The sequence below is a fragment of the Erpetoichthys calabaricus genome, chromosome 10 (genome assembly GCF_900747795.2).
Source record: "Erpetoichthys calabaricus chromosome 10, fErpCal1.3, whole genome shotgun sequence".
Lineage (NCBI taxonomy): Eukaryota > Metazoa > Chordata > Cladistia > Polypteriformes > Polypteridae > Erpetoichthys > Erpetoichthys calabaricus.
This window is the reverse complement of record NC_041403.2, coordinates 131446784-131474641: the sequence shown is the minus strand read 5'-3', so window position 1 is coordinate 131474641 and position 27858 is coordinate 131446784. Positions and strand designations below refer to the sequence as shown.

The window sequence follows — 27858 nt, the reverse complement described above, 5'->3', positions numbered from 1 at the left end:
ACCTACAACCACACACTCATTCAGGAAGTGGTCCCCTGAGGCAGAGCAGGCTCTGAGAGACTGCTTTGGAACTGTTGACTGGGATATCCTGCATGGGTCACATAGTGAAAACACTGAGGAGGTTGTTGACTGCACTACTGACTACAGCAACTTCTGTATGGACATTGTAGTTCCAGTAAGAACAGTATGCTGCTATGCTAACAACAAGCCATGGATTTCAAATGACATCAAGGGTCTTTTGAACCGAAAGAAAAGGGCTTTTAAAGGTGGTGATCAGCATGAGCTCAAGCACGTGCAGAAGGAACACGGAGTCCAGGTCAGGGTGGCGAAGGAGCAGTACAGGAGAAAAGTGGAGCAAAAGTTGCAGAATAACAGCATGAAGGAAGTGTGGGATGGGATGAAGATCATCACTGGCTGCAGCTTGAAGCGGGGTGCCTCCATCGAGCGAGACAGGGAGAAAGCAAACCTGATTAACAACTTTTTGAGGTGAGAGTGGGTTAGGGTGGTCAAACCTGCTAAGAGTACTGCATCCTCCACCCATCCTTATGCTGATACCAGCTGTTAAAGGCCTGTGCGTTGGAGCTGGGGAGTCCTCTACAGCAGGCATGTCAAACACACGCCCTGCAGCCCACATGACAGATCCTAGTTAGCACCAAACTTGTACAAAATGATTACTGTTGTTTGTGATTGAATCATTCTGCATCTTCGTTGTTACTTATTGACTTTTCTTACTTCTGCCTTCTGACAAAAGCGCGTTTTCCCATGGCATTACCGTACCAGAAACGTCATCTGCTAGTATAGTTGCAGCTGCGGCGTCAGCTCCTTGATTCCCTAGGCATGATACAGCCCCCCCCCCCCCCCCCCCCCCACGAGCCTTGACCAAAGTTAATGAGCTGCAACGTCGCAACTGAAGTGCTGGGCTGCTGAGACTGGCCACTGGGTAGAACTGACCATCACAAGTAGTAGTAGCTTGCATATTTTCACGTTTTTTTTTTTTTTTGCTCTAGTTTTATGTAATTTTGTGCTAGTATTGTAAAAAAAAAAACAGTTAGTGCAGACTACAGCTGAAGATCTACGCGAGAAGTTGGTGAGTTGTTTATTAACAAATTTTCGTGATTTTTGAGTTTGTAAAATTAGTGTAGGTCAGGGGGCTTTTTGCATATCGGCTTATTTTACAATATAAACTTTGAAATAAACTTAGGAAAGTAAAATTTGATTTTTGGAGGGTTTGTTTTCCAACTTGAATTACTGAGCAATGAATTCAGTGAGCGTTTTCGTGATTTCAGTTCACATGAACAGGACTTTGCGTGGTTTACGTCACCATACTCTTACAACGTTGAGAATGCGCCTGAGAATATCCAAATGGAATTGAACTGCAGTCAGATTCTATTCTGAAGGCAAAATATAACGAAGTTGGTGTGCCAGGCTTGTGTGCTTACCTGCTAACCTCATATGTGGAAGATCCATAAGTTGTCATCGAGAGTACTGTCAATGTTCGGAAGCAATTACCTTTGTGAGCAATTGTTTTTCGTTAATGAAAGCTACCAAAACCCCACATCGCTCAAGACTTACTGTCGAGCACCTTTCATCCCTCATAAAAGTTGCAGCTGCACAAGATTTCCAGCCTGATATTGACGAACTGGTTACTAACAAGACATGCCAAGTGTCGGGACAAAAGAAATAGATTTCATACTGTAAGACTCCTATATAAGGACCTAGCTAAGAGGCTAAGACTCTGATTGTACACTGTTGTATGGAGATTGTATGCCTGCTCTACAGTGCATCTTCAACCTGAGCCTGGAACAGGGGAGAGTCCCGAGGCTTTGGAAAACATCTTGCATCACCCCAGTCCCAAAGGTATCACATCCTAGTCAGCTGAATCACTTCAGGCCTGTTGCCCTGACGTCACATGTGGAGCGGCTGCTGCTTCACCACCTGAGGCCACAGGTCAGCCATGCCCTCAACCCTCTGCAGTTCGCATACCAGGAGAAGGTGGGAGCGGAGGATGCCATCATCTACATGCAACACCGATCCCTCTCCCACTTGGTCAGCAGCAGTGGTGCAGTAAGAATTATGTTCCTGGACTTCACTAGCGCCTTCAACACCATCCAACCTCTTAGGGACAAGCTGACAGAGATGGGAGTAGATTCATTCCTGGTGGCATGGATCGTGAACTATCTTACAGACAGACCTCAGTATGTGCATCTCGGGAACTGCAGGTCTGACATTGTGGTCAGCAGCACAGGAGCGCCGCAGGGGGCTGTGCTTTTTCCGGTCCTGTTCAGCCTATATACATCGGACTTCCAATACAACTTGGTGTCCTGCCACGTGCAAAAGTTCACTGACGACACTGCTATCGTGGGCAGTATTGGGAGTGGGCAGGAGGAGGAGTATAGGAACCTAATCAAAATTAGTTAAATGGTGTGACTGAAACCACCTACAACTGAACACCAGCAAAACCAAAGAGCTGGTGGTGGATTTTAGGAGGCCCAGGCCCCTCATGGACCCCATGATTATCAGAGGTGACTGTGTGCAGAGGGTACAGACCTATAAATACCTGGGAGTGCAGCTGGATGATAAACTGGACTGGACTGCCAATACTGATGCTCTGTGCAAGAGAGGACAGAGCCGACTATACTTCCTTAGAAGGCTGGTATCTTTCAACATCTGCAATAAGATGCTGCAGATGTTCTATCAAACAGTTGTGGCGAGCGCCCTCTTCTACGCGGTGGTGTGCTGGGGAGGCAGCATAAAGAAGAAGGACGCCTCACGCCTGGACAAACTGGTGAGGAAGGCAGGCTCTGTTGTAGGCACGTAGCTGAACAGTTTGATATCTGTGGCGGAGCGACGGGCACTGAGCAGGCTCCTGTCAATCATGGAGAATCCACTGAACAGTATCCTTTACAGACAGAGGAGCAGCTTCAGCGACAGACTGCTGTCACTGTCCTGCTCCACTGACAGACTGAGGAGATCGTTCCTTCCCCACACTATGCGACTCTTCAATTCCACCGGAGGGGGTAAACGGTAACATTATACAATGTTATTGACTGTAATACCTGCCTTGCACTCTCCACCTTGCACTTTTTAACTTTGTGTTTTTATCAGTCTTTAATTAATATTGTTTTTATCACTATGCTGCTGCTAGAGCATGTGAATTTCCCCTTGGGGATTAATAAAATATCTATCTAGAAAAGAGAAGGCTATAGTTTTTATTAGTTTAATTAAAAAGGGTCTCTTTGTGTTTCTTGTATACTAATCTAGGATCTGTTTAATTAGCAACTATTTATTAACAAATGAATACCAATTATTAAAAACAGTTACAATCATCACTTATAAAGAGATTTTCAGAAAAGGTATTTCCAGAAATGGATAATGCAATATGAATAGCACTTTGTAGAGATTTTCAAACAAAATGTTTAGTTTAAACTTGCAATATCTTTCTATTTTCTAACATTTTAAATGCACACTAAATCTGATTATCATATCCCTTTCATTTGTGTAGCCTTGTCATCCTAAAATGCTTAAGATTTTTCATTCAGTTAGCATAGTTGCCATAGTTAAATCTGTGATTTTGTTCATTGCTTGTATTGAGTCACTTACTTTATCTTTTCAGCAATAGGCTTTCTACTTTCATTCATTCATTCATTTTTCCACTGCTAATCTGAAACTGTCATGGGGCAATGGTCTTAGCAGTGAGGCCCAAACATCAATTTCCCCAGCCACACTAGCCAACTCATACTGGGGTATCCTAAGAGCTCCCAGGCCATCCGGGAGATATCATCTTCCCAGTGAGCCCTGGGACTTCACTAGGGCCTCCTCCCACCTGGTCGTGCCCGTAGAAACCTCCACATGGAGGTATTCAGGAACCATATTATTGTTTTGGAAACATTACTTTTGCAGGTGTTTTTCATGTTTAGGAAAGCAAATGTATTTGTTATAAACTCCCCACCACCATTACAGACATTTGGACTACTTTATAACAGCTACTTTACAAACAAATGAATTAAGGTCTTATTAACCTGATTCATTAATCGTGATCCATCCACATAAGTAGGGATAATGCGCAATAAACTATGCCTGATGTTGTCATAAGTAGCATATGGAATTACCTGTGCATGTTTTGAAATAGTTATATTAGTTTTATTACAGTACAGTGTAACACATACTTTATGCACAACACTGTCTTTTCATGATCCTGACCCCAAAAAAATCAACTATTATACTGTATCTAGCTATTAACTCACTCAGTTTTTCACCTTCAAACGTGAGGTGCAAAGTAGTGTTATTAAACTAAGTGGCTAAATTGTCCTGATGTATCATTATGTCTTTAAATTGAATTTGGTGCCTAATTTGCTTAATTCTATATTATTGTACAGTACAATAAGTTGTATTATAAAGTCTTCCATTGAGTGATTTCTTGCAGTCTCCCTAAAGTGAAACTTGCACTGACGTACTGTATGGACCATTCTGTACTGACTTGTTCCCACCTCAGGTGCAGGACGCAATAATTTGCTTTAAACATTTGCTGTTGAAGAAATGCTTTCTGTTTGTTGTTGAAGAAATGCTTTCTGGTGTCTACCATAAAAAGAGTTCTGTTGTATATGCTTTATATACTGTGAATGTAACTTTAAATGTAAGAAGATTTTAAAAATTCTTCTCTTGACATACATGAGTTTCATGAAATGCAACAACAATTAAAAGTATTAAGTAGATGTTTTAAAATACATTTTTTTTCTCCAGTAATCATCAGATGGCTATATTCAGTGTTATAAAAAAATGTGCAAAGTAGTAAAAATTCATACACCGTTCACTGCAGCGGTTTTGCTTGAATATTCATACGCATTTATATAAACCCTAAATTGAGATATAGATGGTTTGAAACCCACCGTAATTCTAACTTTATAACAGAAAAGTTTGCGTGACGTAAACAAAAGGCAATGCATGGTATCATAGCACATTTAAAAAGGTGTAAAATTCCTCCAGATCAAAATAGATATAAACATTGATTATATCTAATCAAATTAGAGTCTAATTAACTGAATTGTCTGTTTTCATTTGTATAACTTTGTTTTAAAAATACCATTCTAAATAAAGCATTTTTTGATATTGTATAAAGAAATATCACACCAGACGTTTTTCATGCCAGATGTGAGTAGCTGAACTCACAATTGTAATGTTCGGTTTTCATTAAATAATTTTTGTGAGGCCTTGGTTTTTCTTATTTTACAACATTCAAAATGAAACGGAAATGCTAACAAGTAAGAGTATGTGTGTGCGCACATGTGATTGATACTGTTGTGTTGTGAGATTTTACATATAATTTGATGAATATTTTGTATGTCTTTATTTGATTTTTAGGCAAAGCAATGTAATTTAGTGTTACTTTGGTGAGAGGCATTCGTGTTTGCTCCCCCTTTTACGACTGAGCCTCTTTACATTTTTACGACAGGATTTGGGGGAAGATGTGTGTTTTAAACCAGTTTGGCAAGTGTTTCTTTGCTATAGTCATTTCTACCCATGCAAATGGGCTAAGGTGTACTTTAACATATGGTTTGGGGGCAGGTGTTAAGATGTTGTATTTCCCCCATTGGTCTGAAGTATGGCTGTTTGGAATTGGCTTGGTTCAGAAGCCTTTAAGTACTACGACGCCCTATTGGCTGTAGGGGTTGGACAGAAAATCTATATACAGTGGAACCTCGAGATACGATCACCTCTGTATACGAAAAATTCCAGATACTATGGAAAGTATGAGCGAAAAATTCAGATCTAAATATGAGCATTGTCTCGCGTAACGAGCCACGAGCCAGGCTGTGGGTATAGCTTGCGGCTTAGCGAGGGGGCGTGGTAGCTGTAGAGAGCCGCAGGGCGATCTGCGGTGTGGGCATTTCTCACCTAAGTGCACAGGTGGGAAACTGCCCACATCCATGATTGTTCCTGTGGCTGATGGGCTGCAGCTGCCATGTCCTCCCCACATATAGAGAGAAGCGCGAGCCAGTTAAGGGGGAGAAGAAGTAAAAGAAGAGAGAGAGAGAGAGAAAAAACACGGAGGTTGCAGGAGGAGACAGGAGGAGGCAGGAAGCAGCAGTAGGAGAAAGTCGGTGCGAGAGAACGAGCGAGTGCAGGCTCGCATGTAGCTGAACAGGTGAGCCAAACAGCTGAAGCAGGACGGTGTAGAGAAGGTCAGCTGCATTAAGAGTGTCTCGTCTGTTGCAGAGCCTGCATGGGAGAAGCAGGTGAGACGCTGACGCTAACAGAGAAGAAGCACCGGGGATTGTCATCTGTTTTTTAAAGACTGCTTCCTGTTGACGTTTTAACCTCGTGTTAAAGAATTGTTATTCTTGTGTATTTTAAACCTCCACTTCACAACTGTTTTAAGGATTATTTATTTAAAGATTTATTGAATGCTCTACTGCACTTTGGACACCTGTTTTGATTCTTTTAATAATCAGTTATATTATTTACCAGTGTTCTTTATTAAAGGTAGACTACAGTATATATTATTTATCAGTGTTATTTGTTAGGAAAATTGATTTTTATGGTAATATTTTTGGGGTGCGTAACGGATTAACTGGATTTCCATTATTTTCAATGGGGAAGTTTGTTCTAGATACGAGAAATTCGCTATAAGAGCTCAGTGCTGGAACGAATTAAACTCGTATCTCGAGGTTCCACTGTATTTACTTGTTTAACCTCACACTCTCTCTCTTGCTAACCTGTGATGATGTAGAAGTATCTCTCTCTTACTAACCAACATCTGAAAGAAGCATCTCTCTTGCTAACCTGTGATGATGAAGAGAACACAATGAAGAGCACAGCTCAGCAGCCATTTTGAACAGACATGTGGCTGAAAGCTGAGCACCAATGATGCCTTAACTAGAGACATTTAAGTAACTACAAGACTGTGTGCCGCCTGAACTACATATCACGATTTAATCAGGTTGTATGGTTGCCAATATTCAAATGTACTTTGCATTTTGTTATTATTTATGAATATTATCAATAATTCATTATTTTATGTGTAACTTAACTTCTTCTTGTCTTTTTACTACATCTAATTGCCTAAGGTAATAGATATAGAAGGGAAGGTGGGGATAAGTTATATACAATAATACCTTATAAACAGTGGTAAGTCTGTGAGATCAGGCATTCTAAGGCTACATATTAATAATACAATAGGGGAAAGTAGAGCAATATATATTACTCTACCAAGAGAAAACATCCATCCATCCATCCATTTTCCAACCCGCTGAATCCAAACACAGGGTCACGGGGGTCCGCTGGAGCCAATCCCAGCCAACACAGGGCACAAGGCAGGGAACCCATCCTGGGCAGGGTGCCAACCCACCGCAGCCAAGACAAAACAGATACTGTGAAATTGAAAAGGATACTGTACATCACTGGTGTTATATTCATAGTCTCTTGAAAACCAATATGGACTATCAAGGGATGTATTCATTACAGGGAATATTTGTGGCATTTAATAAGAATTCATTAAAAATGTGTGCCTAAATAGGGTGATTATAATAGGCTAGTAGATTTTTATTTCTCTCTCTCTCTCTCTCTCTCTCTAAGTAAACAGATAATTTTAGTTCTAATAACACTTTATAAACAGGGCCAGCATATCTGTAAATATCTAGACATAGCCATTATACTGCTTCGTAATTTGTTGCATTGTATTAATATATGAACATTTGGTCTGGTTTTTTAAATGCTGAATGATTTTAAAATTTGCATTAAAGAAAAATCTGAAGTACGCAATAAGCAGACAAATAAAGGTTCTGGGTTACTGAAAGTAGCCCAGGTACAGGTGCATTTTTTCCCCTCTGTTTTTGTACTCTATTTGGCATAGTGTATAGTGATGGATGATGATAATGAGATCATTTGACCTTGAAACAAACATGTTAGGGGTAGAATAAGTACAAGGCCTCTGCTTATTAGGCACTGGCATACCAACTGTGAAAGACCAAGACTTATATTGTTTATCCATTCTCCTGTTAAAGTCACTACCCCTGCAGGGCACTGGCAGGTGAATGTCCTTGATCTCTTAAGGTATTGTGTCTGGTGCATTTAGCAATGTTTTAATTATATCCTCAGCCCTCAAAAAAAGGACAAGGGTCTGTGTATCTTTGTATCTGTTTGTCAGTCCAGTTGCTATGTCTCTGCTATGTACTATTTGGTTGGGATTCGTAAAAGCAGTGTAATGTTTGTGATGTGCCATCTGTTGGAATGACCAGTACATTGCATTTTATTACAAAAAAGGTTTATGATGTACCATTTGTTGGAATAGAAAATGCAATGCATTTTATTACTACAAATGTTTGTGATGCACCATCTGTTGGAATTACAAATGCAATGTATTTTTTTTTACTATAAGCATTATAGAATACATTCCAATTGATGTTGCAATGCAAACGTTAATGCTGAGATCTACTTTGATTACTTAACTTTCAAGCCATCTTAGACAGGTAGCACATCTAGTTACATTATATAACATTTCACGTTTTTCTCTTTGCTTCTTTTGACAGTTATGTAAATTCAATTTAACTAATATAAATAAAAAAAACCCTTCTAGTCAGTCACAATATGTACCAAAAGCTGTATACTGTATAACATCCATCCTGCAATTGGTTTTGTTTTGTTTTTACTTCTCTCTTTTTTCTGAGACAATATTGAAAATGCTAGAAATGGTGTCATTGAACACCATTTCAAATATGATAGGGAATAATTATGACAACTGTAAAGTGGCTTTTTACTAAAATATTCAAATTATCTTACTTCATGATTTAACACATTGTAATCAAGAGTGTAAAATTTGTACAAAAAACATCTCCCAGAAAACTAAACCAATGGTGACAGGCATATGTCAGTTTTTGACTTAATGAAGTATAGTTTGTGGAAGCAATTAGTTAGAGAAAGGTAGAGCAAGGGTAATAATGATCAGACTTGTTTTCATGTTAAAAAGTAAACCGGAAGTTGGAAAAACAGGTGTTTCCAAATTAACATCTCAAATGTTTAGAAATAAAAAATACTTGACATGCCAGTTTACAAGTAATGGAAACAACAATTCTGTGAGATTAGTTAAAAGTTCAGCCTGCTTCTGATAAACTGTAGAGCTTAGACTTCTAAAGCAACAATGTCCAGCATTGGAAGCTAAAGGTATGAGATGTCAACTATTTGCAATTTGCAAATTGTTGGCCCTTTCTAAAAAAACAAAACATGACCTTTCTTTTAAAGTTAGAAAATTCCCAGATTCTTTTGAAATGCTAGGTTTTTAATGTGGACCATTTTATTGCTTGACCCTCTCTCATTACCAATAGCTATAAAAGGCAGAGAGCAGCAGACTTGAAAGAAGAGGATTTAGGGCTTCTCTCTCTCTCTCTCTCTCTCTCTCTCTCTCTCTCTCTCTCTCAGCATTGTATATTTTTCCTATTCACTGAATGTGTTTTTTAAAAATGTTTTAAAATTATATAGGTTTATTCATTTGTGGGTTTAATTAAAAAAATCATTGCTGCTCATCTTCATTTTCATGGCTGGATTGCAAACTGCAGTGCTTGTCTTTTTATTGTTTAGCTAATGATTAAGAATTATTGCATCTCTGGAGATATCTGCTTCACTGAATTAAAGCAGTAGAAAATCAGCCTTAATGTTTCTAAACTGCCACCTGTCTTAGAAATACTAAATGCTGAGAACATCTCAAATTCTTTTCCTTTCAATGATACTAGGATACAGTGGGGAAAAAAATCTTTCAATTTATGTCACAGAAAAGGAGTGGCAGCCATGTATAGAATACCCACTATATACAGTATGTGCAAACCATTCAATCATTCATCTGAAATATTTCATCAATCACCTTTATCTTGTTTAAAATTGTCCAAAATGCATCTAGGGCAAGACCCAACCTGCTAGCATTGCAGTCTAGCTCCAGCCTCACTGGAACACATGTTTTGGTGGTAAAATAAATGAAAATTATTTTGAAAAGAAATCTTTGAATGCTTACCATCCTTGGTTTCATTATCACTCCTAACATATTAATAGCTGTGTTTGTTGTTCTTCCAGATGGGCTTAAAGTGGAGAAGGGCAAATTGATTGTAATTGCTTATACCCAACTACTAGCATGTAGACTTATCTTGCATAACTGGAAGAATAGCAACCCACCTTTCGTATGTCAGTGGGTAAATAATGTTCTATACTACTTAAAATTGGAAAAAATCGGGATTCTTCCCTAGAGGATCTGTTCAAAACATTTTTAGAATATGTCAAGATTCAATTTTAGAATATACATTTATATTTGGGTGGAGAACATTTTCGCTACTTTGTGTTTTTTTTCTAACTGTATTTGCCCATGCTGTTGGTGCTCCTCTCTTTTTCTTGGATAAGGGTTGAATTCTGTTTTGTTGCTTTCCTTTTTTAACTTTCTAGTGTATTTTTTTCTTTTTTTTTCTTAGTTTTATGAAGTCATTTATTACGTTCAACTTGATTGTATGTAATGTTATTTTCTTCAAGTAAAATAGAACAATAAAAAAGTACTAAATGCATATGCAGTGAGTTTTTGACAAGAACTACATATTTCTGTAGGGAAACATAATGGGTTATTATACTATAAAAAGTTTTCATCACCGATTGAAGGCACATCTGTGGGTGCTGCAACCTGTTATATAGAGCAGGGTTTTTCAAATAGTGTGTTGCTGCACAGTGGTGTGCTGCAAGAGCTACTTATGTGTGCTGTGGAAATAATAGTGTAGCTCACTTGGGTCTGTACCTGAGAGAGATAAGCTCCGTAGAAGGTCAAGACCTGCCTGAGGAGGACATGACTACCTAGAGAAGCTGTCATAAAAGCAGTCCCACAATCACTATATTGCAGACACAGCACTTAGAGCAATTCAGACGTGTCTTCTGTCTCATTGGCTGCTAGAATCCATCTGCCTGGGTGTGTGATTGCCAGTAAGTCTCACAGGGCCAGTGGATAGCGGGTATACAATACAAGTTGCCACTGAAGCAAAGAGTGATGGGTAATGGGATGAAATGGCTGGTAGATGCCACAAAAGTGCTCACTGAGTGCTGTTTCTGCAAACACTGATCTTGGAGCTGCTTTTTTACTGGCTTCTCCAGTAGTCCCACCCCTTCAGACAGCTGGGCATGTGTATGTGGTATGTGTTTGTGATTAGTAAAACAATGGTGTGCTTTGGGATATTTTTGGTTACAGAACGTGTGCCACCACAGAAGAAAGGTTGGGAAACAATGATATCGAGGATACTTATCCATCAGTCAAGCAAAAGTGTAATAAATAAAACTTGTTACAGAAATATTTCTTTCCAATACTAATATTTCATAACTGTCCAAACTACCAGTTTTAACTGGTATGGAATAAATGTAGATAAATTAATATTTTTAAATAATATGAAAATCTACTACACATCTTATTCATAAACCCTGAAGCATCATTGCTTGGAAAATTTTAATTATGCACTCCTAGACAATAAACAGAAAGCTACATTCTAATTCTCTATTTTATATTTATATATGTACATGTATATATGTACTGTATGTATATGTATATACTTTGTATATATTGTGTATATATATATATATATATATATATATATATATATATATAAATGTTTAGTAGAGTTGTGTCAATACTTGTATTCCATTGGTATAATCTGATGTATTAGTAAGTATGTGTGGTCACAATTTAATTGTATGCTATAACTTAACTAGACACGAGTAGACAGGTTTGTTATTGAACAAAGGGATATACATTATTGTGCATTTAGCTGCATTTTTCCAAAGTTACCAAAGTTCAGCATCTCTAACTTAAAAAATGGGATTCAACAAAATCCTGACACGTAGAAATGATTCCACAGACAAAATATCTTTGTTTTTAAAAGTTTAGTTAAAATTCAAAGTAAAACAGTTCACACAAAAAAGAAAACTAAAATAGCAAAAACAAAAAGGAAAATTCTTAAGAAAAGTTCTGTTCAAAGCTTAAATCTCGTTACATCTCAAATCGTTACTATTTGCTTAACATTTCTGAACCATTTCAAAACGGTCAGAAAACTGTATGCTTATCCCATTTCTAAGTTGAAAATGGGTCTTTCGAGTCCCTGCTTACTGGGACCTGTTCTAAACACAACTGAATCTATTATCACACTGTTTCTCAGTTATAGTAAGAAGGTTCTATCTCTTGCTAACTTACAGTGCATCCGGAAAGTATTCACAGCGCGTCACTTTTTCCACATTTTGTTATGTTACAGCCTTATTCCAAAATGGATTAAATTCATTTTTTTCCTCAGAATTCTACACACAACACCCCATAATGACAATGTGAAAAAAGTTTATTTGAGGTTTTTGCAAATTTATTAAAAATGAAAAAATTGAGAAAGCACATGTACATAAGTATTCACAGCCTTTGCCATGAAGCTCAACATTGAGCTCAGGTGCATCCTGTTTCCCCTGATCATCCTTGAGATGTTTCTGCAGCTTAATTGGAGTCCACCTGTGGTAAATTCAGTTGATTGGACATGATTTGGAAAGGCACACACCTGTCTATATTAGGTCCCACAGTTGTCAGTTCATGTCAGAGCACAAACCAAGCATGAAGTCAAAGGAATTGTCTGTAGACCTCTGAGACAGGATTGTCTCGAGACACAAATCTGGGGAAGGTTACAGAAAAATTTCTGCTGCTTTGAAGGTCCCAGTGAGCAAAGTGGCCTCCATCATCCGTAAGTGGAAGAAGTTCGAAACCACCAGGACTCTTCCTAGAGCTGGCCGGCCATCTAAACTGAGCGATCGGGGGAGAAGGGCCTTAGTCAGGGAGGTGACCAAGAACCTGATCAAATTCTCAGTTAGAGGATCTGTACAGAATTTTTTCAAAACCTGGCAGGATCTAATCAGTATTATTTTAGAATAAGAGAGATAACTATTACCGCATTTATTTCCCTTCTCCATTTTTTATTTACCTATATATATTTCTTCCTTTCTTTTGTTTATTGTTGCCTCATTAAAAAGCTCTAAGCAATTCTCCTTTGGCTAAGCTCTCCTTCTCAGGGGTGGGGTTTGATTTGTCTTCAATTTTTTTTTGTTATAAATTGATCTATTTGTATGGAATGATTACAATAAAATTAATAAATAAAATTTAAAATATATATATATATATATATATATATATATATATATATATATACAGTGCATCTGGAAAGTATTCACAGCGCATCACTCTTTTTCCACATTTTGTTATATTACAGCCTTATTCCAAAACAGATTAAATTCATTTTTTTCCTCAGAATTCTACACACAACATCCCATAATGACAACGTGAAAAAAGTTTACTTGAGATTTTTGCAAATTTATTAAAAATAAAAAAATTGAGAAAGCACATGTACATAAGTATTCACAGCCTTTGCCATGAAGCTCAAAATTGAGCTCAGGTGCATCCTGTTTCCCCTGATCATCCTTGAGATGTTTCTGCAGCTTACTTGGAGTCCACCTGTGGTAAATTCAGTTGATTGGACATGATTTGGAAAGGCACACACCTGTCTATATAAGGACCCACAGTTGACAGCATGAAGTCAAAGGAATTGTCTGTAGACCTCTGAGACAGGATTGTCTCGAGGCACAAATCTGGGGAAGGTTACAGAAAAAGTTCTGCTGCTTTGAAGGTCCCAATGAGCACAGTGGCCTCCGTCATCCGTAAGTGGAAGAAGTTCAAAACCACCAGGACTCTTCCTAGAGCTGGCCGGCCATCTAAATTGAGCGGTCAGGGGAGAAGGGCCTAGTCAGGGAATGACCAAGAACCCGATGGTCACTCTGTCAGAGCTCCAGATGTCCTCTGTGGAGAGAGGAGAACCTTCCAGAAGGACAACCATCACTGCAGCAATCCACCAATCAGGCCTGTATGGTAGAGTGGCCAGACGGAAGCCACCCCTTAGTAAAAGGCACATGGCAGCCCGCCTGGAGTTTGCCAAAAGGCACCTGAAGGACTCTCAGACCATGAGAAAGAAAATTCTCTGGTCTGATGAGACAAAGATTGAACTCTTTGGTGTGAATTCCAGGCGTCACGTTTGGAGGAAACAGGCACCGCTCATCACCAGGCCAATACCATCCCTACAGTGAAGCATGGTGGTGGCAGCATCATGCTGTGGGGATGTTTTTCAGCGGCAGGGAATGGGAGACTAGTCAGGATAAAGGGAAAGATGACTACAGCAATGTACAGAGACATCCTGGATGAAAACCTGCTCCAGAGCGCTCTTGACCTCAGACTGGGGCGACGGTTCATCTTTCAGCAGGACAATGACCCTAAGCACACAGCCAAGATATCAAAGGAGTGGCTTCAGGACAACTCTGTGAATGTCCTTGAGTGGCCCAGCCAGAGCCCAGACTTGAATCTGATTGAACATCTCTGGAGAGATCTTAAAATGGCTGTGCACTGACGCTTCCCATTCAACCTGATGGAGCTGGAGAGGTGCTGCAAAGAGGAATGGGCAAAACTGGCCAAGGATAGGTGTGCCAAGCTTGTGGCATCATATTCAAAAAGACTTGAGGCTGTAATTGCTGCCAAAGGTGCATCGACAAAGTATTGAGCAAAGGCTGTGAATACTTATGTACATGTGATTTCTCAGTTTTTTTATTTTTAATAAATTTGCAAAAATCTCAAGTAAACTTTTTTCACATTGTCATTATGGGGTGTTGTGTGTAGAATTCTGAGGAAAAAAATGAATTTAATCCATTTTGGAATAAGGCTGTAACATAACAAAATGTGGAAAAAGTGATGCGCTGTGAATACTTTCCGGATGCACTGTATAGGAGGAAAAGACTATACCATTGTCTATGACTATGGAAGAAATTTATATTCTATTCAAATGAAGCAAACATTAATATGAGTTTAACTCAAAACTTTAACTTTCTAAGATTGGCTCTTACAGTGCACATAAGGTGTTTTAACATTTATAGTTCATTTTCTTTATTCTAGATTGAGATGTTTCATTACTTTGTTTCAATTTCCAGTTTCTTCGGTTGTGTTTCACACTTCAAACTTTCAAATGAACTAGACATATTAATAAACATCCCATGGTTGTTTAGTGCACTTATTTCATTGGGCAGAAACATTTTTTCCCCTTGAACAACAGGAAAACTACTTGAAAACTTTGCCCAACTAAGCAGGACACAAAATAACAAATTCTGAAAATGCAAGTTTACAATGGAAGGAAATATCTCTGCTGAGGGCACACACTGATGTGCTTCAGTTTTATGACAGCATTCTTTTCAAATGGGTTTAATTTAGCTGTATGATGTTGCGTATTTACTTTCCGTTTGCCACCATATAAATGTAACCTCAATTTAGTTTATCTCAAATCACATGCCTACTATCTTAATTCTTGCACATATCTGACAATAATGCTAATTTTGAAATGCTTGATTAAAAATTTAGAATATATTTTAAAGTTAGTGTGCACATTGAGTGGTCACCCCACCAGAATGCATCACTTTCCTATTAGAGGGTTTAATCAATAATCTCACAGGGCACTACTATTCATTTCTTGCCATCTCCTGTATGTGTTTTGATTGACCAGGTCACTTTTGAATTTACACTATTGTCAACACACTATTGACGTTTTCCCTTGCCCGGACGCGGGTCACCGGGGCCCCCCTCTGGAGCCAGGCCTGGAGGTGGGGCTCGATGGCGAGCACCTGGTGGCCAGGCTTGCACCCATGGGGCTCGGCCGGGCACAGCCCGAAGAGGCAACGTGGGTTCCCCTTCCCATGGGCTTACCACCTATGGGAGGGGCCAAGGAGGTCGGGTGCAGTGTGAGTTGGGTGGTGGCCAAAGGCGGAGACCTTGGCGGTCCGATCCTCGGCTACAGAAGCTGGCTCTTGGGACGTGGAATGTCACCTCTCTGAAGGGGAAGGAGCCAGAGCTTGTGTGCGAGGTGGAGAGGTTCCAGCTAGATATAGTCGGGCTCACCTCGACGCACAGCTTGGACTCTGGAACTAATCTCCTTGAGAGGGGCTGGACTCTGTACCACTCTGGAGTTGCCCCCAGTGAGAGGCGCTGAGCGGGTGTAGGCATACTTATTGCCCCCCGACTTGGAGCCTGTACATTGGGGTTTACCCCGGTGGACGAGAGGGTAGCCTACCTCTGCCTTCGGGTGGGGGGACGGGTCCTAACTGTTGTTTGTGCATATGTACCGAACAGCAGTTCGGAGTACCCACCCTTTTTGGAGTCCCTGGAGGGAGTGCTAGAGGGCATACCTTCTGGGGACTCCCTTGTACTGCTGGGAGACTTCAGTGCTTACGTGGGCAATGACAGTGAGACCTGGAAGGGCGTGATTGGGAGGAATGGCCCCCCCGATCTGAACCCGAGTGGTGTTTTGTTATTGGACTTCTGTGCTCGTCACGGATTGTCCATAACGAACACCATGTTCAAGCATAGGGGTGTGCACTTGGCACCAGGACACCCTAGGCCTCAGTTCGATGATCGACTTTGTGGTCTTGTTGTCGGACTTGCGGCCACATGTCTTGGACACTCGGGTGAAGAGAGGGGCGGAGCTGTCAACTGATCACCACCTGGTGGTGAGTTGGCTTTGATGGTGGGGGAGGATGCCGGTCAGGCCTGGTAGGCCCAAACGTGTTGTGAGGGTCTGCTGGGAACGTCTGGCAGAGCCCCCTGTCAGAAGTAGCTTCAACTCCCACCTCCGGCAAAACTTCGGCCATGTCCCGAGGGAGGTGGGGGACGTTGAGTCCGAATGGGCCATGTTCCATGCCTCTATTGTTGAGGCGGCTGACCGGAGCTGTGGCCGTAAGGTGGTCGGTGCCTGTCGTGGCGGCAATCCCCGAACCCGTTGGTGGACACCGGCGGTGAGGGATGCCGTCAAGCTGAAGAAGGAGTCCTACCAGTCCCTTTTGTCCTGTGGGACTCTGGAGGCAGCTAATAGGTACTGGCAGGCCAAGCGGAATGCGGCTTCGGTGGTTGCTGAGGCAAAAACTTGGGCATGGGAGGAGTTTGGGGAGGCCATGGAGAATGACTTTCGGACGGCTTCGAGGAGATTCTGGTCCATCGTCCGGCGTCTCAGGAGGGGAGGGGGAAGCAGTGCAGTGTCAACACTGTATATGGTGGGGATTGTGCGCTGCTGACCTCGACTCGGGACGTTGTGGGTCGGTGGGGGGAGTACTTCGAAGACCTCCTCAATCCCACTAACATGCCTTCCAATGAGGAAGCAGAGCCTGGGGACTCGGAGGTGGGCTCCCCCATCTCTAGGACTGAGGTCACCGAGGTGGTCAAAAAACTCCTTGGTGGCAGGGCCCCGGGGGTGGATGAGTTCCTCAAGGCTCTGGATGTTGTAGGGCTGTCTTGGTTGACATGTCTCTGCAACATTGCATGGACATCAGGGACAGTGCCTCTGGATTGGCTGACTGGGGTGGTGGTCCCCCTCTTTAAGAAAGGGGACCGGAGGGTGTGTTCCAACTACAGAGGGATCACTCTCCTCACCCTCCCTGGAAAAGTCTATTCGGGGGTTCTGGAGAGGAGGGTCCGTCGGATAGGTGAACCTTGGATTCAGGAGGAACAGTGTGGTTTTCGTCCTGGTCGCGGAACAGTGGACCAGCTCTACACCCTTAGCATAATCCTGGAGGGTGCATGGGAGTTCGCCCAAACAGTCTACATGTGTTTTGTGGACTTGGAAAAGGCGTTCGACCGTGTCCCTCGGGGAATCCTGTGGGGGGGTGCTCCGGGAGTATGGGGTACCGGACCCCCTGATAAGGGCTGTTCGGTCCCTGTACAACCGGTGTCAGAGCTTGGTCCGCATTGCCGGCAGTAAGTCGAACCCATTTCCAGTGAGAGTTGGACTCCGCCAGGGCTGCCCTTTGTCACCGATTCTGTTCATAACTTTTATGGACAGAATTTCTAGGCGCAGCCAGGGTGTTGAGGGGGTCCGGTTTGGTGGACTCAGGATTGGGTCACTGCTTTTTGCAGATGATGTTGTCCTGTTTGCTTCATCAGGCCGTGATCTTCAGCTCTCTCTGGATCGGTTCGCAGCTGAGTGTGAAGCGGCTGGGATGGGAATCAGCACCTCCAAATCCGAGACCATGGTCCTCAGCCAGAAAAGGGTGGAGTGCCCTCTCAGGGTTTTGAGCGAGATCCTGTCTCAAGTGGAGGAGTTCAAGTATCTCGGGTCTTGTTCACGAGTGAGGGAAGAATGAAGCGTGAGATCGACAGGCGGATCGGTGCGGTGTCCGCAGTAATGCGGGCTCTGCATCAGTCTGTCGTGGTGAAAAAGGAGCTGAGCCGTAAGGCAAAGCTCTCAATTTACCAGTCGATCTATGTTCCTACCCTCACCTATGGTCATGAGCTTTGGGTAGTGACCGAAAGAACGAGATCGCGAATACAAGCGGCTGAAATGAGTTTCCTCCGCAGGGTGTCTGGGCTCTCCCTTAAAGATAGGGTGAGAAGCTCAGTCATCCGGGAGGGGCTCAGAGTAGAGCCGCTGCTCCTCCGCATCGAGAGGAGTCAGATGAGGTGGCTCAGGCATCTGATCAGGATGCCTCCTGGACGCCTCCCTGGTGAGGTGTTCCGGGCACGTCCAAGCGGGATGAGGCCCCCGGGAAGACCCAGGACACGCTGGAGGGACTATGTCTCCCGGCTGGCCTGGGAACACCTTGGGATTCTCCCGGAAGAGCTAGAAGAAGTGGCCGGGGAGAGGGAAGTCTGGGTATCTCTGCTCAAGCTGCTGCCCCCGCAAACCGACCTCGGATAAGCGGAAGAGAATGGATGGACTATTGTCAACTCATCTCTGATCGCATATGTGAGAGCCTGTGAGCCTAAATCACTTACTAGGGTTGCTAGTGACTACCTCAGCACACACAACTTAATCCCTAATGCACAGTATTCTTTGTAGTTAGACCAGTCCTATGATGGATCACGTTCAAACCTCATGTGAACCACTCCAGGGATCGCTTGGTACAACAGTGACACCACCATATTCAGTGGTTCTTGGTACAGTTATTTTGGGCTGGTCTAAACAGAGCGGACTTCAACGAAAATCACTCCAGAGTTTGAAGGAAAGGCACCAAACAGACTTTTTAGTATGGATTTTTTTTTTTAACATTGTGACATAAAATTCAGTTTTTGGAAGTATTCTTACTGTATATGTGTATACACTTGGAAAAACTCTGCTGTAGTAAAGTTTTCGTATGTATTTAAGCTGCTTTTATATGAATTATTTAAGTACCTCATGTTCTATTTTGCATAGGTAAGCCAGACCAGTTTACTTATACTACATGCTCACTGCTTAGACTTAACTTGCTACTTCATATTATAAATTGTCTATGTCAAAAAAGACATCTCTATCATGTTTTGCAGAGAGGGCAATGCTTTAAGCATTACTTTGAGTAAACTACAGATACAAATGCAAATGACATTTTGACACTCCTGGAAACTTGAATATGTAACTTAAGCAATATAAAAAAATATGCAAATTTCTTTTGCATTGAACATTTATTCTGCAATATTTTTAAGCCCAGAATAAGTGGACATTATGCTATATTATAGTAAAACAAAAAGCATGTTTGAGAGTTCTTTTTGGCTTTTGCCTCGATTTAATAAATTTGCCGTCTCAGTACAGTCTGCATAGAAATATATAATCAACATATTGTACATTTTGGTTTGAATACTTGTTTACATTTATATTGCTTAAATATCTGACTGTATGCACACACATTGAAGGTTGTCTTTCTATTTTCTGTTTTCAGTCAAATGACTTTTAAATCCATAAATCTAATTCTTTTACTGACCTTTCACATCTTTGTTTTTCAGGTTGCCTTGGTACAGTGGACTGAAAGTGTTGGACTGACGCTTGTAGGTCGAGACTTGTCGTCTGTTCATCTGAGGACCCCTGGTGGACAAATTTTAAATTTTACAATTTTACAGATTTTTCCTTTCACATATGAAAGCAAACGTATGGGAATCATTGTGAGGGTGAGAATTTAAATTTTTTTTCTTTACATTTAGTTTGTAAATGGTTACTTGTTTAATTATTGGTATTAAACAACAATAACAGACTAAAGATTGAATAAAGTCATAAACTGTGATTTCCACATTCACTCTGGGAAAAATAAAGGCAAATGTGACATGTTCCTTAATGTACTGACATTTGTAGTAGTGTTTATGATCTCCTTTAAGATGATGTCAGTTAGTTAAATTTTTGATAATTCACGAGCATGGTTGTGAACTGTCCTGTGCTTCTTTAGAAACAAATGTTTCTAAGACTTCATCTGCTATATGGCAATTATTTTTGCTTTTCAAGTCAGATGTATGTTACAGAGCAATAAGAGATTCTTTTTTACTGCCTGATTGGCACACTACAGAGTATATTCAGTGGTCAGCCACAACATTAAAACCACCTGCCTAATATTGTGTGGCAGGTGTCACCCCTCATATCGCCAAACAGCTGTGACCTGTTGAGGCACAGACTCCACAAGACCTCTGAAGATGTCCTGTGGTATCTGGCACCAAGATGTTAGCAGCAGATTCTTTAAGTCATGTAAGTTGCAAGGTGGGGCCTCCGTCTCGTCTGGAGGAGTAACTGGACTTTTTTTTCCAATACATCCCATTGATGCTTGATCGGATTGACATCTGGGGAATCTGCAGACCAAATCAGCACCTTGAACACTTTACATGTTCCATTCTAGAACAATTCTCAGAGCATGTTAGGGTTCATTATCCTGCTGAAAGAGGCCACTGACATCAAGGAATGCCATTGCCATCAAGAGTTCTATGTGGTTTGCTGCAATCTGTATGTGTTACATGCCAAAGTAACATCCACATGAATGCCAAGACCCTAGGTTATCCAGCAGAACATTGCCCAGAGAATCACACTACCTCTGCCAGCTTTCCTTCTTCCCAATGTACATTCTGCTGCCATCTGTTTCCCATGTAAATGACACACATGATCTAAAGAATAAGTGAGTCATTAGACTGGTCTACCTTCTTACATTGCTTTATGGTCCAGTTCTGATGCTCATGTGCTTATTGTAGGTGGCTACGGTCAGGGGTCAGCATGGGCACTCTGATTGGTCTAGGGTTATGCGGGCACATACGCAGCAAGCTATGATGCACTGTGTGTTCTGACACTTTATGTCCAGCATTATGTTTTTCAGCAATTCGTGCTATAGTAGCTCTTCTGTGGGATTGGACCAGGGGTTTCATTGAGCCTTGGATGCCCATGACCCTTTCATTGGTTCATTAGTTGTCCTTCTTGGATCACTTTTCATAGGTACTGACCACTGCATACCAGGATTAACCAACAATAACTTCCATTTTGGAGATGCAATGCTGTGACACAGTCACAGGCTCATATTAACGTCGCTCGGATCCTTGCGCTTGTCCATTTTTCCTGCTTCCAACACATCACCTTCACTTGCTGCCTAATATATTCCAACCCTTAACAGGTGCCATTATAACAAGATAATCAAGGATATTCACTTACCCTCCTAGTGGTTTCAGTGTTGTCACTGATCTGTTCTGCTATATTACATGTATGTATTACGCATACATGTCTAAAAATACACAATCTCACAGCCCGTCTAACCTGATCTGACCCGACCCTCTAATGTACTGATTTCTAATCCTGTCCATTCTTGTCACACCCAGTGCAAATCTTAACATGTTTAACTCTGCCACCTCCAGCTCTGTCTCCTGTTTTGTTGTGCAGTGCCACCATCTCCCACTCATATAACATAGCTAGTCTCACTATCGTCCTGTAGACTTTCCCTTTCATTCTTGCTGATACCCATCTGTCAGAAATTACTCCTGACACTCCTGAAGCTCCACACAACTGTTGATACGGTTCTGTCTTTATCCAGAAATGGTTTCATAAGTTTTATGACCTTAGTCTCGGAAAGCCTTTCTCCAATGGGGCAACTGGGATCTTTTCCTGAATAAAATCAAACACAGTTGTGTAAGGTGCAACAGGAGCTTTCACCTGCAGCTAAAGTCACTTCAGTACACATGTAGTGTGTTAGCATGCCCGAGTCAATCAAACAGAGGAAGCTCTGCAGTCTACTTGTGACTTTATGCTGTAAAAAGATAAGTAAATGAATCAAGATAAATACCATTCAATCTGGCTTTTATATAAGTAACATATAAATGTTTTTTTTATATAAAGACCATCACAAAACATAATCAAAAACAGGACTTTGCACAATACCTTGGCGAGCTCTGTTAGCCGTGCTGTTTCATTGAAGGACAGGTGTGGGGCAGACTGACTGGCAGGATGATGCCTGACCTGTTGCTGCATCTAAACTATGCCATCTTTTGCCTTTACATCTGGTGCAGCTGCGTTGTTCTTATATGTGAGTTACTTGCGGGGAGGGCTTCTGTTCTCTTTCTTCGATGTAGAATCCTTGTCCTTATCTGAGTTCATCTCTGCTATAGTACATCTTTATTTGAAAACAGCAGTGTCAGATCGAGGCGAGCATGAACATGACTGAGAAACTAAAACTGAAAAAAAAGCAAACCTTTACAAATACCATAAATTTATACTGGCTGTTACAGACTCCAATCAAATGTATGTTTTCATTCTATAATAATAAGAATAAGAGCAGCTCACTACTCAAAATGGAGGTGTCTGGGACCGAACCACAAACGTCTTGACTATGAGTCAGCAGTTCTTACCGCTGCACCACAAAAGCTATTGTATTAAGGGTGTCAATGTTGCACTCTAATGCAACTTCTTTTATTCAAGAATATAACTGCAGAAAAAGTGCACTTGTTTTGTTATACTTGTACCTTTTGTAAAAGTGTTTATTTGATATTACTTCAGGCTTCGCACATTTTGCACTTCAATTATTACTAAATATATAGCAGGTTGCTTGTTTTGATCGACACATTTACAACACAAAAGATGCTGACTGAGAGATGCGAATGGATTTAAGGTGGGCCGGGATTTCACGCTTTTTCGTAGGCTTTTGACATTCTACTGTTCAAAGGAGAGGGTGGTATTTGAAATCATTGTTCTTCCCCTGTGTACCATGGTTACCTGCAAGGAAGCATGTGTAGTCATTATTGCTTTGTATAAAAGGGCTTCACAGGCAAGGATATTGCTGCTAGTAAGATTGCACCTAAATCAACCATTTATCAGATCATCAAGAATTTCAAGGAGAGAGGTTCAATTGTTGTGAAGAAGGCTTCACGGCGCTCAAGAAAGTCCAGCAAGCGCCAGGACAGTCTCCTAAAATTGATTCAGCTGCTGGATTAGGGCACCAGTAGTGCAGAGCCTGCTTAGGAATGGCAGCAGGCAGGTGTGAGTCCATCTGTAAGCACCGTTAGGCGAAGACTTTTGGAGGATGGCCTGGTGTCAAGAAGGGCAGCAAAGAAGCCACTGCTTTCCATGAAAAAACACCAGGGATAGACTGATATTCTGCAAAAGGTACAAGGTTTGGACTGCTGAGGACTTGGGTAAAGTAATTTTCTCTGATGAATCCTTTGTTTGGGGCATCCAGAATAAAAGGAGAAGAAAGGGTGAGCACTGCCATCAGTCCTGTGTCATGCCAATAGTAAAGTATCCGAGACCATTCATATGTGGGGTTGCTTCTCAGCCAAGGGAGTGGGCTCACTCACAGTTTTGCCTAAAAACACAGCCATGAATAAAGAATAATACCAAAACATCCTCCGAGAGCAACTTCTCCCAACCATCCAAGAACAGTTTGGTGATGAACAATGCCTTTTTCAGCATGATGGAGCACCGTGGCAAAAGTGATATTTAAGTGGCTCGGGGAATAAAACATTGAAATTTTGTGGCCATAGCCAGGAAACTCCCCAGACCTTGTGATCAATCCTCAAGAGGCAGGTGGACAAACAAAAACCCTCCAATTCTGACAAGCTCCAAGTATTGATTTTGCAAGAATGGGATGTCATCAGTCAGGATTTGGCCCAGAAGTAGATTGACAGCATGCCAGGGCGAATTGCAGAGGCCTTAAAAAATAATATTGCAAATATTGATTCTTTGCATAAACTTAATGTAATTGTCAATAAAAGCCTTTGAAACTTATGAAATGCTTGTAATTATACTTCAGTATACCATAGATACATCTGTCAAAAATATCTAAAAACACTGAAGCAGCAGACTTTGTGAAAACAAATACTTATGTCATTCTCAAAACTTTTGGCCACGACTGTACAACTTATCATACGCCTTTTCTTTAGCCTTCACCACTGTTCTGTTTACCGTACGCCTTCTTGTACTGTTGTCTACTTTCTGCATCTCTCTGACTATGCCACTTCTTCGCCAACCTCTTCCTCTGCATACTCTCCTGTACATCCTCATTCCACCACCAGGTTTCCTTTTCCACCTCCATCTGTCCAGATGTCATGCCAAGTACCCTTCTTGCTGTCACCCTTACTACTTCTGTAGTAGTTGCCCAGCTGTCTGGTAACTCCTCACTGTCACCCAGTGCCTGTCTTACCTTCTCCCTGAACTCAACCTTGCAGTCTTCCTTTTTCAACTTCCACCGTTTGTTCCTTGCCTCTGCCCTCACTCTCCTCCTCTTCTTGGATGTACAACATTATCCTACAGACCACCATCCTATGCTGCCTAACTACACTTTCCCCAGCCACTACTTTGCAGTCTTTAATTTCCTTCAGATTTACTCTTCTGCATAGGATATAATCCACTCTTGTACGTCACCCTGTGTTCCTCCCCCTTCTTAAAATACGTATTCACCACAGCCATGCCCATCCTTTTTTTGTAAAATCCAGTATCCTGTGACCTCATTCCTCTCCTTCACACCATACCTACCCATCACTTCTTCATCTCCTCTTTTCCCTTCACCAACATGTCCATTGAAATCTGCTCCAATCACCACTTTCTGTTCCTTGGATACACTGTCCATCACCTAATACAACTCACTCCAGAAATCTTCTTTCTCACCCATCGCACACCCAACGTGTGGGGCATATGCACTGACAACATTCATCATCACACCTTCAGTTTCCAGCTTCATAATCATTACTGTCTGACACTCTTTTCACCTCCAAAACACTCTTGACATACTGCTCCTTTAGAATAATCCCTACCCCATTTCTCCTCCCATCCACACCATGAGAGAACAATTTGAATCCACCTCCGATCCACCTGGCCTTTACTCCCCTTCAATTTAGTCTCTTGCACGCACAATATATCAACCTTCCTTCTCTCCATCATATCGGCTAACTCTCTTCCCTTACCAGTCATTCTGGCAACATTCAAAGTTCCTACCCTCAGTTCCACTCTCTTTACCTTCACTCCTCTTTCCTCCAGACATGTCTCCCCCCTCTTGTCCTCCTTCATCGGTCAACAATAGCCCAATTTCCGCCAGCACCCTGTTGGCTAACAATACTGGTGGCGGCCGTTGTTAACCAGGGCCTCAACCGATCCAGGATGGAAATTTGTATCATTGTCTGCATAGTGATAAATAAAATTAATTAATAGTAATAATTAATAATGATAATAATTAATACTAATCCCTTTATTAGTTTTTAATTACCAATTAATTTTTTAAATATATATTTAAAAATATTTTTATATATATATTGTTGAATATATAAATACATTTTGCTATATATTGTATTCTTTCTCCTGTCCTCTACGTATAGCCCACGTGACTGAGAGGCTCTCTGGAATTGCTGTAGATGGCATGTTTCAGAATTGCTGAAATGAAATGCATTATGAAGTGCATTATGCTGACAACCGCTGATGTTGGCATATAGCTCTGTAGACCCACAAACAGTGGTTTGCCTCTTCAGTGTTCAAGAAATAAACCTCTAACATTACACCCACCTTCAAGAAAGGCACACTGGAGAATACAAAACAAAATCCTTTCCATTCTACAAGACATTGGCTTCCACATTGTAGACAGATGAGGGCACAATGCCGCTCAATGTGTGGTAAATGGCCAGGGGCTAAATTTTCTTTTCACTAAGGGTCCGAGTTGTTTATAGGTTTTCAAGATAGGATGTATTAAGGCAGCAGGTTTATAGTTGTTCACTTTAGTGTGGTTAGATTTCTTTGGCCCTGCAATGTCTTGTCAATGTGGATGTCTTGTCGGTGAGGGGTTTCTTGATTATACCCTCTCATTTAGTCATCAATGATTGACAGCAAGTGAGAGAGGTAGGGGAGGACACTGATTTCCTTGAAAATGTGTAGCAAGGGTGGGTTGTAAGTTTATGACAGAGGGGTGTAACCCTGATTATTAATATGCATGTTTTTGTTTGAGTCCTGTTTATGGGTATACTGTCTTTTATATTTTGTTTTAACATTTAAATCCTTCTATCTCATCCATTTAAAAATGATGAGGGTCTTTTCCTCTATCCATCCATCCATTTTCCAACCCGCTGAATCCGAACACAGGGTCACGGGGGTCTGCTGGAGCCAATCCCAGCCAACACAGGGCACAAGGCAGGAACCAATCCCGGGCAGGGTGCCAACCCACCGCAGGACACACACAAACACACCCACACACCAAGCACACACTAGGGCCAATTTAGAATCGCCAATCCACCTAACCTGCATGTCTTTGGACTGTGGGAGGAAACCGGAGCACCCTGAGGAAACCCACGCAGACATAGGGAGAACATGCAAACTCCACGCAGGGAGGACCCGGGAAGCGAACTCAGGTCCCCAGGTCTCCCAACTGCGAGGCAGCAGCGCTACCCACTGCACCACCGTGCCGCCCTCTTTTCCTCTATCCTGTAAATAAAAAGCAATTTAAAGTGTTTCATCTCTCATAAGGCCAGTGATTTTCTACTCACATGAAACTGTACATAAATTGGCCTCTGTCCTGTAACTGTAAATCAGTGCACAATAAACCTGAGAAAGTTCTAACCTTGCTTTGAACTTTAATGAAGGAAATGACTAACTTTAAAGCAAAATTTGACTAAGTATTATTCTTGGCTGCAAAATGCTTCTGTGCGTGTCAACACAGGAAGACAAATGTTACTCTTTTTTTTTTCCCCCAACAAGGCTGTTCTTGCACTTTACTTATAAGGTCTGCTGTGAAATAAAAAATAGAAAACACTTTTAAAAGTTTAGATTTCAGAACAGGAAATTAATAACAAATAATTGTATAGTTAAATAAAATTACTGAGCATAAAACTATTTCATTTTGTTCATGCTCATATTTTACATATTCTGTTTGTATAGATTTTTAATTATTGGGTTTAGTCTTGCATAGCTTATTGATACTAGGTTCTTTAGATTAATTATGCTGAATTTTATAAGTTACTTATAGATGAGGAACTGTTTTCAGGGCAATTCTATATTATGTTTTTTAATAACATGACTGATAAAATTGTAATCTTTTTTTTTTATTATTTTTATTACTACATTTTCCATACAGTTACTGTATGACTTATTAACTGTTTCAAAGACCCCAAAATTACATGTGTTTAATAAATAATGTAGAATGTTTGAAATATGCAAGGAAATCATTTTATTGCCTTTGCTTAAATATCTTTAGGATGAATCAACAGGGGAAATCACATTTTACATGAAGGGTGCAGATGTTGTCATGGCAGGTATTGTCCAATATAACGACTGGCTTGAAGAGGAGGTAAATATTTTTAATCCTTAATTTCTTGGTTTAACATCCTTTTGTAGGTGTGCATGTGACTTAATTTGAATAATTGGTTCCACATTCAAAAGAAGATTTTGGAAATCTTGGAGCAAGATGGTTAGAATAAATTCAGAAAAAACTCTATATTATTTGTGTTCCTTTCATTTGTAGTATGCTTCCCACACAGGTGTTAGAGGTGGAACTTGAACAAGTGTAGGTAGTGGTTTATATATATGGTATATATATATGTATTCGGCCAGCTCTCTGGCACTTTTA

At 41.1% G+C, this 27858-nt stretch overlaps 1 protein-coding gene across 2 annotated transcripts in view; it reads left to right on the top strand.

The window, feature by feature from the left end:
* LOC114658438 (probable phospholipid-transporting ATPase IIA) overlaps positions 1–27858 on the top strand; it is a 351266-nt gene that overhangs the window by 189777 nt on the left and 133631 nt on the right. For both annotated transcript variants that reach the window (XM_051932991.1, XM_051932992.1), the window contains exons 15-16: positions 19808–19969; positions 27487–27579. In XM_051932991.1, coding sequence (XP_051788951.1) covers positions 19808–19969; positions 27487–27579 — 255 coding nt within the window. The remainder of the gene's footprint in view (positions 1–19807; positions 19970–27486; positions 27580–27858) is intronic.